Source organism: Dermacentor andersoni, chromosome 1 (assembly GCF_023375885.2).
Source record: "Dermacentor andersoni chromosome 1, qqDerAnde1_hic_scaffold, whole genome shotgun sequence".
Taxonomy (NCBI): domain Eukaryota; kingdom Metazoa; phylum Arthropoda; class Arachnida; order Ixodida; family Ixodidae; genus Dermacentor; species Dermacentor andersoni.
In genome coordinates, this window is record NC_092814.1 from 319576525 (window position 1) to 319591801 (window position 15277).

At 44.8% G+C, this 15277-nt stretch overlaps 1 protein-coding gene across 1 annotated transcript in view; it reads left to right on the top strand.

The window, feature by feature from the left end:
- LOC126516703 (nose resistant to fluoxetine protein 6-like) overlaps positions 1-15277 on the top strand; it is a 131539-nt gene that overhangs the window by 94287 nt on the left and 21975 nt on the right. Inside the window, exons 8-9 of the mRNA XM_072289039.1 lie at positions 2323-2491; positions 13100-13179. Of these exons, the coding sequence (XP_072145140.1) occupies positions 2323-2491; positions 13100-13179 (249 nt within the window). The remainder of the gene's footprint in view (positions 1-2322; positions 2492-13099; positions 13180-15277) is intronic.

Consider the following 15277-nt stretch of genomic DNA (forward strand, 5'->3'; position numbering starts at 1 on the left):
GCACTAAACCGCTTTAGAAAGAAAGACGAAGACGTTGTAGGCAGTTTATGTGAAGTCCAGAGCCATTTCGAGCACGGCACAGCGCTCGCAGACAAGGTCGCATGTAACGTTTCCTGGCTGTTTTTGAGTAAAACGGAACACTGCATTTGATGGGGTGCCTGAAAGGGGATACAGAAGTTAGCGGGCGTTGTCGCATCGGGTCGAAAGTATCCGTATAGGTATACCACTATTTTGTATTTCCGAGAGTCTGTAGCGGTTTGTTACAACCGACGCATTGTTGGTGATTGGAGGTCGCTGGGAGAGGCCTTCGTCTAGCAGCGGTCATGAAATAGGATAAAGATGATGATTAAGTTGATGACAACGCCGACGACGACACATCGCTTCTTGTATTACAGTGAGGTGACTGCCTGAACTAAAATAAGAGTACTCTGATGAGTTCTGAACAGGGAAGGTAGCTGACTTAATCATTTTATGACATTCTCTGAAAGATTTGCATTTCAGGTTGCTTTCTTTCTTGCGCATAATCGTCCGTTCGCGATTTAAGGGGTCGACGAATTGCAAAAGCTTTCCAAGGATTCTGCCCTTGAAATAAATTCACATTATCACAAGAACGAGGCTATTGTGTCATCGCATAAATGGAGGCGCGCTGAGGCGCCACGTGCATACTCAGCTTCAGATCGAAGCTTTACGCCTGTCTGCCGGATTGAGGCTTGCGCAGCGCGAGTGGTTGCGCCACGTTTCTTTAATCGCACCGGCTGCGAAATCGCTTCGAAATCCGACCTTTGTCCCGTTACCAAATTCGGTGATCGATGTAGCACCCATATGCGCCTCTATGCATGCAGCAAGTCGTGCTTTGACGTCAGCACTTGGCAGCACCCGTTCATTTGTTTGTCCGGAACAGCGGATGCTGCGACTCGATAGCCTCCGAATTCCTACCAAGTTAGCGATATGACGTCTTGGAACAAGCGTTTCTGAGCATTTTAGCAATCATGATCATCAAAATTTGTTTATTTATATTTTTAAATTCTGGCTATTGTTGCACGGAGTCGTCAGGGGCCTTCCTGTGGGCATTTTTGTGAAAGTAGCCAATAGCTTGCGCTTATTGCTGAAGGCACGGCTCTATGAGTATAGCAATATGGCAAAGTTCCGACTGGTGTTGCAGAATCCCTCAAATGAACGTCTCGTGTAGCCACCGTACTGTGATGCGTACGTCATTGCGTGCGGCATCTTTCGCGCAAATTCTGATGCCACTGCAGTGTCGTTATTGCAGTTTCTGTTGCGTATGATTTGTAACGAAGTCTGAAGACTGTAAGAATTCTGTTGCCTTGCGTCTAGTGGCTTTCACACATATGCTGCTACCTTATATAGTAATGTAGCCGCACTAGAGTAATTCCACTCAGCACCTAACATTGACCTGAGGTCCCAATACAGTCTTTGACTATGGGAACTCCTTTTGTACTTCATATCTATCAAAACATGTAACTACATTGAAGCAATAAACATTGAAACTTAATAAGAAACTTGTGAATGTATCGGAGTATCTAAGATACAAATGGGAACTATCGAGTCGAATACAGTAATCCCGTTAGTAATTGTATCTGTATCTCAAATACTTGTTGCCTGGGTATCTTGTACCGCATCATGATACAATTGCTAGGTATCTTTGCCCAGCCCTGAGTATTACGCATCCCACTTACCTTCGCGCCACTTAGCGGTCAGAGTTCCACCGTTTCCACTGTTTCACGCGTATGGCGCACAAATGTGGCGGCGCAGGCTGTACCACGTCGAGAACAAATCCTCGCACGCACTGTCTACTTTCAGCGCGAATGCTTCAACGGCGAAGACGCGGCGTGTGCAAGTAGTAGCTCTCACTCAATACACCCCTCTTTCTCGATGCGATGAATCAGAGAGAGAGAGAGAGAGAGAGAGAGAGAGAAGCTTATTGATAAGGAAGGCAAAGAGGTCTGCCTGAGCTGCATTCCTCTAGCCAGCTAGAGCCAGTGCGTCGCATTAAGTGCAAGTAACGACGTGTAAAGGCCACTGCCAGCCTAATCCTGCGCAGTCGATTGGCACTGCTGCGCTGAATTTTGGTGGTAGTCTAAAGGTTATTTGAGGGTACAGTTTTGTGGTCGATGCGCCAGCACGCTTACACGAGTTGTAGAAACTGTGCATGCTAGAAACCTTCGCGCATTAGAAGCACAATAACGGACACAGGTTTCAAATTCAAAACGAAGGAGTCAAGCTTGCGAGCCCTGCGTGCTCCAACAGAATGAATACGGCCGCCAGCGATCGCGGCGTAAGTGACAAATTTCGCTCGTGCAGGGCCGTGGTGTCGATGCTACTGGCCACCATGGTCGCCATCTTGCTGCCCGTCATCGGATCCGGCCCCATGTGGAAGGAGACGATGGACAGTGTGGCGCAGAACTGTCACGACAACTGGTGGCTCAACGTCCTCTTCGTCAACAACATTTTCGTCGCGCCACACGAGCGGGTACGTTCTGCGCAGCGAGTATACATATGTACGCATACTTTGCAGCGATGTAACATTTAGCGGAGGTCACTTTCACTGATGGCTTAGACCAATTGCAAAAGAGAGCGGCTAGCCTTATCTTGGGCCTTACTGGGCCCAAGGGAAGCTGCTGCAGCAGTGAAACATAAGGCTGGCTTGGAACACCCGTTATCCGACTGCGATAGACATTTATTATAGAAATTATATGAATTTAAAACTGGAATTAATTAGTAAAGTTATTTGAAATGAATGAATCAATGAGGTTTCATTATTAATATACAAGATATAGTAGAAGGAAATATTATGCAGAAGGAGGTCCCGAGGTCAAAGACTGTAATGGGAGCTCCTGTATAGCGTATAAGTAAAAATATAAACAATAGTTGTAGCAATTAATGTAAGAAAATTTTAAAAACAGCAAGCATTGTATTGGTTTACGTTTAGCAGTAAAAATACAAATCAGTTGCAGACGTGCTAGTAAAAAAGTATAATAGTTATTAATACGTTCAACTAATTACAGAGGTAGAGGTAACTATAAAGCCATTATGAAAGTAAATGGATAATAACACATAACCAACCGAACTTTTATTTGTGTAGCGGGATTATTAACAAAGTGTGGATTTGGAGGGAGAACAGGAAACCAGACATAATTAAGTGGTTCAGATGATAAAATATGGTATTTCGGTTTATATGGTACTTCAAATGCTTTTCATGACTTAAAGAAGGAGGTAGTATGTTCCAGAAAGAAATGGACAAAAATGGATACTCTGCTTACCATAATTGCTGCGTACCTTAGGAAGAATAACATAATTGTTTACAGCAAATCGCGTAAGATTAGTTTTGTTAGAGATCGTGGTATCGAGGTATCTGACTTGCGGTGAGCGTTGTCTAGTTGTCGATATAAAAACGGTACCAACATTAAAGCTACTAAGTTAGTCTACAGTAAGAATGATATAGTTACGTAGTAACTGTTTGGCATTGAAATGGTTAGGACTAAATCTATTTAGTCTAACGGCCTGGTTTTGTAAGACTTGCAATGATTGTAAGTGGGTAGCATATGCATTGCCCCAGCATACAACGCAATAGCTTATATGTGAATGGATAAATTAGCAGCATAAAAAGAGTAGTGTTTTATGGATAAATACATACCGAGCTTTTAAAAGTGTCCTTATTCCGTAGGTTACCTTCTGCCTAATGTTGGCTATCTGTTGATAAAATATAAGGTTATACTCAAGTTCTGCACCCAAATAGTTACAGGGAGCACTGTGGGCGATATGATTATTACCCAGGCAGAGCGGAGGAATGAATGCGGATGAGCGTTGGTGGGACGTGAATGAAACAAATTTAGTTTTAGACGAGTTTATATTCAGTTGATTAATATGCACCAATTTAACAAGTTGTTTTAAGTCAGTATTAACTTTCGAAACTAGGTTGCTTACACAATTGTCAGAGTTAAAGATAGTTGTGTCATCTGCATAAAGAATGTAATTAGAAGAAAGCAGACAATTAGGTAGTTCGTTGACGTATATTAAAAACAACAGTGGGCCAAGTATGGATCTCTGTGGTACGCGGATGTTTGTTATCATAGATTTAGAAAGCACACCATTAATGCTTACTATTTGTGTTCCACCTTTTAAGTAATTTTGTATTAAAGTTAAAGCAGGACCTGTTATTCCGAAAGATTCAAGTTTAAACGACAAAGTGCGGTGGTTAATTTTATTGAGTGCTTTAGTTTGATCCACGAACACTGATCCAGCACACATTCCCTTATCGATTGCCATGTTTAATTGTTAAGTTAGGGCGATGAGAGCAAGTTCGGTTGAATAGCCCTTGTGGAAGCTAAATTGGAATGGTGAGAGAATACTAAATTTTGCTAGGTAAATAGTTAGGCGCTTTTCTACCAGCCGTTCATTAACATTGCTGAAAAAGGGTAGAATGCATATTGGTATATAATTAGTTATCAAGGCACAATCACCCTTTTTGAATACTGCAGTAATTCTACATTGTTTTACTTCTTGTGGGAAAGTACCTGTTTTAAACATTAGGTTAATAATAATTGCGAGAACCTCTGAGATTAAGTGTGCAATTATCTTGGTGTTATTTGAATGCACATTATCAATGGTTGCTATTAAAATTATTACGATGTTTTCTATTTCGAATGGTGTGGTTGGAAACAAAACGAATTAGTGAAGTAGGCGTTACATTAAATGGTTATCTTGCGTGGGTATATGCGAATCACTACTAAAGACAAAATCTGCAAAAGCATCAGTAATTTCTTCTGAGGTGGTGTATTTTCTGTCCCTATGAATTATTTCCTTTAAGACGTATATCGCGATTGTTTCGCGTATTTAAAAATTATTTGCTATCTTCCATTTCTTACAAATGTCATTTCCGCACTCTAATAATTTTTCTCGTAATAAAGTTTTTTTTAGCTTTCTTTAGTTAGTTTTAATGAGTTTAGGTTTCTTTAGTTACTTTCGCTTTCCTAAGTTTTTTTTTTATTTTAGCTTTGTTTAGAAGGACACATTACATTGGAAAGCGACATGTATAGCCTTCAAATAAAGGGCACTAAAAGTATTGTTCTATGGGATCAAGCTTATTAAAGCTCAAATGTGTTCCAAAAATGAAAATATTTATTTATAGGATGTAGCCACCCCCTACCCCCCCCCCCCTCCACCCCACTTGCTATAATTTCCTCGGGTACTGTTAAGTACAGGATTGATGGTTCACTTAACTGAAGTGATTTTTAAGCTTTAAAAAATAACCAAAAAATAAAGTCCCCATGATGTCCACAGATGAAGCCTCGTTAGGCTTAACATACAGAGAAATATTAACCACTTTCTCCGGACCACTTCAGCCACTACCTAAAAGCCCTCGCACAATTTATCAGTAGCTGACAGCGACCAACGCCTTAACACCATGTCCCTTTGGCTCACCACCAAGTTTCTTACAAAAAATTAACGCAAGGAACACTTGAGTTGCGTTGGTACAGTCACCGTGGGAATGATGCTTAATATATGGATTTGCTTGATCTTCATGCTTGTAGTTTCTGATGTTCTTGTGGCGTTGTGTATAACGCTTTATTTTGCTAAATTTCCGATAAATCATATTCGATAATCATGTTCGAGTGACAATCGGACCGTTATGGGACATCATCTTCAGAAGGCGTTCGATAACGTTCTACATTCGCATATCCTAGCCTCGATATCTCGGCTCAATCTGGGTTAGATATTTTACAACTACGTCAGATGATTTCTTGCGGATGCGGTGGCCGATCTCGGATCACAACTGCTGGAACTAGGCGAGCGAGAGGGACACGCCACAGGGGGCGGTCATTTCCTCCTATTTATTTAATCTAGCTATGGATGGCCTTACCAGAAGGCGTCTCGAGATTGAAGGCATCAAACACGCCATGTAGGCTGATGATTTCACTATACGGTGCACAGGAGGCAATGATGGTCAGGTTGAGGGAGCCTTACAGGAGGCCATAGACATTATCGAAACCTATCTCCAACCCACCGGTCTCAGATGCTCCCGCTTCAAGGCACAACTCCTACTGTATAGTCCCAAGAAACGTAGTCGGAGGCCCACGGGTTGGACATCATTAGAAGACAGAGACATCAACCTATATACTAGAAACGGTTGCCCAATATCCAGAGTCGATTCAATCAAGGTCTTGGGCATGATCGTTGAGTCAGATGGTACAAATGGCCAGAATATATAGGCAAGATAATTGATAAAACTGAAAGTGCCGTTCGTTTAGTTCGCAGGGTATCAAATCGGCGTCATGGACTCAAGGAGGATAACCTCTTGCGACTAATGCATGCTTTTGTTCTGTACCACTTTACATACGTGGCTGCCATGCATCGATGGAAACAAGCAGAGCGGGATAAAGTGAATATACAGCGTAGGAAGATTACTAAGCGGGTTCTCGGGTTACCCGTATACACTTGTACAGAGCGCTTAATGCATCTTGGGATTCACAATACTCTGGAAGGAATTGCAGACGCCCAGAAGCGCACACAGCTAACTCGCCTCACTACAACTAAGGCAGGGAGATCCATCTTGCAGGAACTCGGAGATCACCCCGATAGAGTAGCGGAGGAGTTATATGACGTTCCTCCTTTGATTCGTGAGAGCATGGCGGTCGCACCCATACCTAGGAACATGCCCCCCGATCATAATCGCGGTAGAAGGAGGGCAAGGACGGCCAACCTCCATAGGCAAATACACACTGACCAGCGACAGGTCAGCTTTGTGGATACCGCCTGTCGTAAGGGGCTTCGGGCGTTCACCATCGTCACTGTCGATGGTCGGCAAGGAATCACCAATGCTGCCTCGGTTCAAACCAGTGGCTCGCAAATTGCTGAACAAATGGATATTGCACTAGTCCTGCTGGATAGCTCACGGGATGTTGTCTATTGCGATTGAAGGTCTGCAGTTAGAGCATTTGACAAAAGGCACCGTTTCCAAACAGGCCCTCAGACTTCGTGGGGGCAAGAAAATCACGCACCACTTCATTTATTGGGTTCCCGCACATCAGGGGTCAGATAGAGAGTGCTCCTCCCAACCTGAACGAGTCGGCTCAAGGGACTGCGCGCGAACTTGTCCACCGGGCCATGCCCGATCAATCGGAAGATGATTCCCCAGAGAACAGCGACACGCCCTCTATCTAAAACGGGACTACTAAACACTACTATCTCAGCCATAGAACCTACTTCGTTCTTCATCCGCGGCTCAATAGACCCCAAGCACTAACGCTCAGTCGGCTACAAACGAATACGTATCCCAATCCGTCGCTCTTACACACAATCTATCTGCGATTCGCCGCAGCCATATCCTAGCTGACCAACTCTGGGAGGTCCAGCACGCCCACGATGCGGCCGAGAGGCTTGGCCCTCCGGTTATCACGTGGGAGCGGACTTTTTCGTGATGACTCACGCTCTACAGGACCTCAATAAAGTTTTACCATACCTACGACATTCGTCTAACCGCATGAAGACAGTAACCTTCTGCACACATGCATAATCATTTTGAATTGTTCCTGTTAGATCGCAACATTTTGTTGAACGTGATCAAATCGCAAATTCACAAAGCCATTTGAACTTAAAAGAAGAAAGTTTAGGCAAATGAACGTAGTGTCCATAATTCCCATGTTGACTGATCCACCATGCTTGCAGCTTCTTAAGGAAATAGCGCCAGGGTTCCCTTTAGCAATTTTTGTAGGAAGCTTTCTTGGCTCACCTTCGCGCAAGGAGAGGACCATCCCCAGTGAAGAGACGACGTCTTTAATGCCGCGCCGTCACCCCCGTCTACCGTTCGTCACTACTCACTGCCACACCAACACTTAGTGACCACGGACCAGGGCCCGGAGTCCCAATAAATGATTTCTCTCTCTCTCCAAAGCATGAAGTTGTTTGGCCATGTCTGTTGCTGACCCATGGGTCTACTACGCTTACCTTGTTTTCGCTTGAGGTGTTTAGCTGTCATATGCGGCTACCGCTATCTACAGTACGACGGTCTTTTGGCGCACAACTCGACGTCACAGCAGTGCGGATCTTGTCCTTGCATGACAATGTTTGTGCTCCATTCCATGTCGTTTTCTTTTCTATGGGCGTTCAGTCACTGCCAGTAATGTTGTGAAAACGTAAAATATGCTCGTGATATGTTTCCTGTGCTCTAAAAGTGCGGAAATCGGCAGGCACTCTCGGCGTAGCGTTTTATCCCGTGAGCTGGTTTGCACGTTGGTATGGTGCAGCGCCAACATTGCCCAAAATGTTGCACGAAGACACGGGTGTCGCAATGTTGGCGATCAGAAGGACTCCTGATCGACTGACACGCGAAAAGTGAAATGGTGCATAGCGATGCGTCTTGTTCAAAAAGCCCAAGAGCATGCGATTTCCGCACATCAGAGCACACGCAAAGCACTACAGGTACGACTGTTGAAGCACCATCGCACTTCCAGTCAGTAACCGCCAAGACAACTCTGAGAGCCTTGAGCTTCGGCTTCTCAATTCGGCTTCTCAATGACAGCCAGGACGTCTCATCTGGTGACATACAAAGCAAAAGTAGGTAGCACGTTATATCGAAGTTATTCTGTTGCCATCGCCTAAGGGAAGAGTATTGCGATGCTGCGCTGCATCCGCCAATGGCAAACATGCTTCTTAAGAACCACGCGTCGAGCGTATCTTATCGAAATTCAGTCTTGAATTTGCTTTCCTTTGAAGAGCTCCACTAAGAGGCGGTGATGTGTGCAATATGCAAGCCGCAGGCCGGTGCACTTTGTATACTCTACTGAGCGACGCCAATAGAACTCTTGAAGTCCAAAGAACGAACTTGTATTGGGCTCCCGTGGTCATAGCACTCTGCCGAAAGCAGATATCTGGAAGCGTAGTTCTGTCTTCACTGTGTTTGTGCCAAGTGAGACATTGTCTAGAAAATTGCAGCAATGAACTCCCATTTCTTACCAGTTGAATCAGCAGAAATAGTGGCCAAACGCATTATTTTTCCTGTGAAAACATGAGCGAGCACGTGGCAAATGGCCATGCGGGCCAGATGCGTCATGCACCAAGTGCTAAGAAAACTAAACGCAACTTTTCTTCCAGTGTGTTGAATGAGGCTGCACTAAGGTATCCTCGGGGCAGCCAGACGTGAGCTTTCAGCACAATCTAATAATAATAATAATAATAATAATAATAATAATAATAATAATAATAATAATAATAATAATAATAATAATAATAATATAGAGAGCGAAATATGCAGATCGAGCGCACATTTTGGACTCTTTCGTGAATGGGTAATTAAATGCTAATAAATGTACCCATTTCACTGCTGCGTCTTTGGCACCAAGAAACCTGTCGCGCACCCGCACTAAGCAAAATCACGCACATGGCGATCTTCTCAAAGAACTAGTGGGCGTTGACATGATAGACGTATACGTCCGATGTGGCGTAGCGGTTAGAGAATGGGACTGCTGTGCTGGGGAAGTGGAGGCTCAATATATCCCAACATCGGGCCCGTAATTCATTTTTTTAAAAGTATGAGTTATTCGGAATGACAGCAGCAACACACCCAGCAGTCACGATCAGGAAAGTACGAGAGGGTTCGCAAAGCAAAGCCTCGTTTTAAAAAACTTTCACTCGAACCACTTGGAAATGCGCAACTTGCGCTGTTAAACCCGTGGGGCACGGGATCGAATCCCGGCCTCCGCGGCCGCATTTCTCTGTCGGCGAAATGCACGAACGCCCGTGTACCGTTTATTGGGGGCACGTTAAAGAACGCCAGGTTGTCAAAGGCACGTCATGCCTCATAATCATATCGTTGTTTTGGCGCGTAAAACCCCCGAATTTGATTTAATTCTAAAAGGCGCAACGATGGCAGGGATGCGACAAGGGTCTGTCGAGCACGTTCGCGAGTGACGAGACTGACGGCGTGAAACCGGTTGGCAGGACCTAGAGTCAGTGCTGAGGATTGGTGCTTCACCGCTTTTGTTTTTTATGCGCATCTCCCGTGATGGTAGGTTGACCATTTCTACTTCGACAAGCTTGCAATTTAAGTACCTAACATCAACAGGTGCAACAACGCGCCGTGGTGCCATAGTGACTTTGGTGTTGCGCTGCTAAGCCCGAGGGCGCCGGATTGAATCCGGGCCCCAGCGGGATTTTCTAAACTAAACGCAATATATATATATATATATATATATATATGCGCGCTAAAGAACCCAAGGTGGTCAAAATGAATCTGGAGTCCCCCACCACGGCGGGCCTCATAGCCAAATCGTTGTTTCGGCACGTAAGACCCCAGCATTTCTTTGACAGGCGCAACATGGAAGATTTTGTAGCCACCGTAACAGTTAAAAAATCGCAAAATCTTGCCTCACGCTAAAAAGGTGTTTCTTTTGCGAAAAGGTGTTGTCACAGCAATGCGGCATCAGTTACCAAATGGAATACTTTTTCTTTCTCTCTCGCACTTTTTGCCAACGCTATGAAGGCGTCGACGAGACTTCCACTAGGCGCTTGTCAACAGCAGTAAGCAGCAGGCGATGAGCACGAGTACGCCTGACTGCGCCAGGGTGCGCTCGCCGAGGAGGAGAAGAAATGCGTGGAGAAGAAGCGTTGACGCGAGGGAAGTGCGTACTCTGCGTTGCCGAGAAACTTCCGGTTGGCCAAGCGGCACTTTTTTTTTTTTTTTTTTCAGAACACACTTTCAAAGAGAGGTACACCCTTCGGGGTGTATATCTGCCGCACAACAACAATCGTGATCTGCCTTGCTTGCGTTTCCTTTCTGGAAAACGCCGCGCCCGCTACTTTCCTGTCGGAAATGCTATGTCATGCTGATAACGCGCATGCCGTTCGTTACTGGGAAGTACCTGGCTCGCAGCGTTAAAGAAAGGAAATGCGGACAAGACAGATGACGTATATCGTTGTGTGGCAAGACACGACTCAAAGGGTGTAAACTTTTCTTACAGTGTATATCGCTAAATGAATGTTAACATCAAAATACGATAAAACTGCATATAACGCGAACAGCTTATAGCGTAAACAGCGCAGCGAGCTAAACAGCGGCGATGATAGCGAGATGGATGAGTCACGCACTGAGCATATCCCTTAGTTTCGCTCGTACCGCCGTTTGAGCGCCTCCGGTGCGTTGACTCATCCATCTCGCTATCATCGCCGCTGTTCGGCTCGCTGCGCTGTTCGCGCCATAAGCTGTTCGCGTTATATGTAGCTTTATTGTATTTTGATGTTAACATTCATTTAGCGATACACTGTAACAAAAGTTTACACCCTTTGAGCCGTGGCTTGCCACACAACGATATACGTCATCTGTCTTGTCCGCATTTCTTTTCTTTAACGCTGCGAGCCCTGTACTTTCCAGTAACGAACGGCATGCGCGTTATCAGCATGACATAGCATTTCCGGCAGGAAAGTAACGAGCGCAGCGTTTTCAAGAAAGTAAATGCGGGCAAAACAGATGACGATTATTGCTGTGTGGCAAATATACACTCCAAAGGGTGTAAACTTTCCTTAATGTGTAGCTGGAAGCAAGGAACAGATATCCGTGTCCATTGATCCGCCGTCAACGGCCACTCATAAACAGGCTCTTACTTTCGCCGTATGGTAATGTCTGGTCAATCCAGGTAGACAGTGAAGCCTCCGGTATTCCGACGCCTGGAAGCCGCTGAACTCCTCGCCCGTGCGACAATCGTCTAGGATTGAAATGTGTTTACCCGAAGTTCTGTGAAGTTCGCTTCAAAGATAATCTCGGTCCATGCCATATCGTGCTTATCCATAATATAACTCCGATTGTCCTACTTGCCTGTAATCAGTACAACAGATCTTCACAGGAAAGATTTCGAAATAATCAGGCACATGGAGCATACTTCCTTAAAAAACAAGAATAATAAAAAGAAAGAAAAGAAACGGTAGGTCTATTTACCGTAGAAATACACATTACATACACATCATTACATACCATTAAATACACATTAAAAAGAAATATTTTCGACGAAGCTTTAATGACTACCTTATAAAAAAAAAGCTAATGGACTAAGAAATGAATTTGCTTTTAGATACACCGTAAAGGTTTACGAAAATGTGAAAAAATAGTGCTTTCTGCTTAACAAGTGCTGCTCAGTATATTTAAAGTATTGCTCTCTGGAAATGCAATTTTACTGCGTGGACAACGAACAGGCAGGTCCTTATTTGATATACGTCAGTAAGAAGGAGGAAAAAATTCTAGCCAGTGCTAACAAGCACTGACTAGAACCTTCCTAAACAAAGGAAGGTGAACAAATCGTGCTTGTCGGTGTTTCCGCGGCGCTTACCAAAGCACGCATTTATTTTTACATTTAGCAAAGCTATAGGCTCTTTACATAACGAATCAAAATACATTAAATATACACAAGACAACCATGCTGTTTTTATTATATTGTGGGGGCGAGAACAGAAATCTGGAGAAAGCTTAAGCTTCGCCTCTAAGAGTGCAACGCGATAGTATTCCATGATCCACTGAGTGCTTCTCACGCTTCCCGGCAACTGCGGCTTATATAACGGTAATGTTTACTGGGAAGCGCTGGCGGCGAACAGAATGCGTGAAGACGAGCTTCGTGGTTTTTTTGTTTTTTTTTGATGGTGTGCAAGGAGTTGAGGAGGCCACGCCGCTTCTGCTAAGACAGACTTCAATGGCAGCTGGAGAACACTATAACCTTAAAAGGGGCTTGTGTTTGAGTTTCCGCGTAACATAATTATGTTTTCTAGTATATTCTAATTACAGTTCGACGCTATCCCGTCTGTAGATTGCGTGCAAGTCGTACTTTACGTTTTTTCCCCGTATTTTACCCTGAGAAAATCAATTAGTTCAGTAACTTCCCTGCGCCACATGGAGGGCCTGCGTGGTAGTGTATGCGTAGGTTACAATTTTGACGCTGGACGCCGACAGCGGATATTCTGCCGCACGGGGGCCCTTAGCGCTATCGCGTTAATAGTTCAAAAATTTAGTTAGCAAACAGGTAGGCGAAACAGGTTTACACACATTATTCTATCGTCCTTGTATCTTTATTAACTTTCTTTCTGTCTAACATTTGCGCAGTGTATGGAGATCACCTGGTACTTCGCAGTGCTCATCCAGCTGTGCCTTGTCGGCAGCGCCGTCATATTTGTCCTGCAAAGGTGAGCCATCATACGAAGCCCTTCCGGGAGGCAGTCATGGTAATGGATTCTGTGGGCGCTTCAACGCTCTGGTGTGGCAGTGGTTTGCTAGCCTCAATATGGGATAGCAAGAGGGAACATGCCGGTGGAGCCCGTTGGCTTTGACATTGCGCTGCTTGGCGCAAGAGGGCGGCATCAAACCCCCGTCGCGGTGGCCACATTTCTATAAGGGACGAAAAAAAAACACACACCTGTGTACCGGGCACGGGGTGCATGTTAAAGAACTCTAGGTGGTCAACATTATCCGGAGCCCCCACTTCAGCGCGCCTCATAATCATATTGTGTTTTTGGCACGTAAAACCCCAGAATTTATAATTTTTTGTGGGGGAGTCAGAGACAACGACTGCGACAGCCGTAACGATTCTATTCCAATGTCATTTCTTCTCGCGTTTCTTCAGTAGTGAAGACGGCGCTCCACCCGCGTTATGAATGGGATGATTCGGCGATGATCAGTGTATGATAAGAGTGGCATAGAATCGAGCGGAAGGGATCGCTAGATTATACCAGCTAAGGCTAACGTAAATCTCGCTGCAATAAACTGCAGAGAAGAGGTACGAACCTTCATACCTCCATTGGCTCGCAGAGATCACGTGCGCTTTCTCCCAGCGCCGTTAGAAAGGGTGACTGCTACGCGCTGATACAGGATTGCATGCCTTTCCTGCTCGGCCAAGGGTCATCAAAGCTGTTAACAGCTTTGTTGTCGACTTATCATTCCGACTTTCTCTATGTAGCTGTCATCTAGGCTACTGAACGTCCACAAAATTGCGGCCGCTAAATAGATTCGGCCGCTTAATAGATGCGCCCTTCGTCCTTCCTCGCTCCCATGCTTTTCCAATCACTTAAACTCACTATTACTATAGGAGACGGAAGAAGAGAGATAGTGCGCCCGTGCATGCTGGCGTCCATGTGTGCGTGCGTGTGTGTGTGTGCGTGTGTGCGTGTGTGCGTGCGTGCGTGCGTGCGCGCGCGTATTCGGGAGCCGTGCGAGCACGAATGTGAATATAATTTCATGTTTGTGTGCCCAGGAGACTCCATGTGATCCTAACTGATAAGAAGCCTGTGTACGGATAATACGTTCGGCTGTACAGGATCAAAATAAAGACAACTGCATGCATCGCATTAAGTTGTATAGACGGTTTCCCAAGCCTGCCGTCCCATAACACTTCCGGTCACCTGCCTTATCACTCTGCTACGCCCGAAAAAAAATTATTTTAAATTGTTTTGGTCTACGGGAAGTCTCTTCTTGCGCTTACAGGTAAAAGAACGGGGTATACTTCCTCAAGTCTGGTACTGTGATTTTTCTTATAACGTGCGCCATACTTGACTTGTAAGGTTTTGATTATGTACAAGGAAATATTGAAGGAAATCTGCGGGCCTCACTTTTCACGCACTTCTGCTACTCGAACTTGTCATTTTTTGCCCGCTAAAGTTAGCAAGTTATGGCAGTGGATGAAACGGGCAGCCGTCCAGGGCCTTTGTAAACAGCGGAAGCGTTCATGGCATTTAATTGTCCGCTTTACGAGAGCTTAGCTCCACGTAGGTCCCAAGATGTGCGTTTTACCTGAAGAACTTTTTTTTCTCGTTATCTCGTGCATAGATTTTATATTCTGCATGCATAAAATCTGTCATTGTAGACAAAGACTCATTTTCCAAGACAGGAGGGCACGTTGGGCATGAAAAGAGAGGAGGAAAATGAAATTCGCTATTTGCACCGGTATCCACATTTCTGGTGGCAAGGAAGCTTGGATCTCCTTATCCCGCCTCACTAAGGAGCCACACGGAATTTTTGCCAACACGAACCTTAACTTTATAGAATATATAGTAAGCTTGCTCGAAATATGAATGAATGAATGTTTTGTGCTGCCCGTTCTTGCGAGAAATAGAGTGGGCAGAAACGCTAAATAATTTTTCACATGTGCGCACGGCGCTGTCAATACGGTGGGCGTATACATAGCTACATCTGAAGGAATGAAAATGTTAAACAAGCAAAAAAAAAGCACGTGCAAGGAGGTTGAGTGGTCTTTTAACCACGAGACTGTTTGGAAGCTTGCCCGCAGGC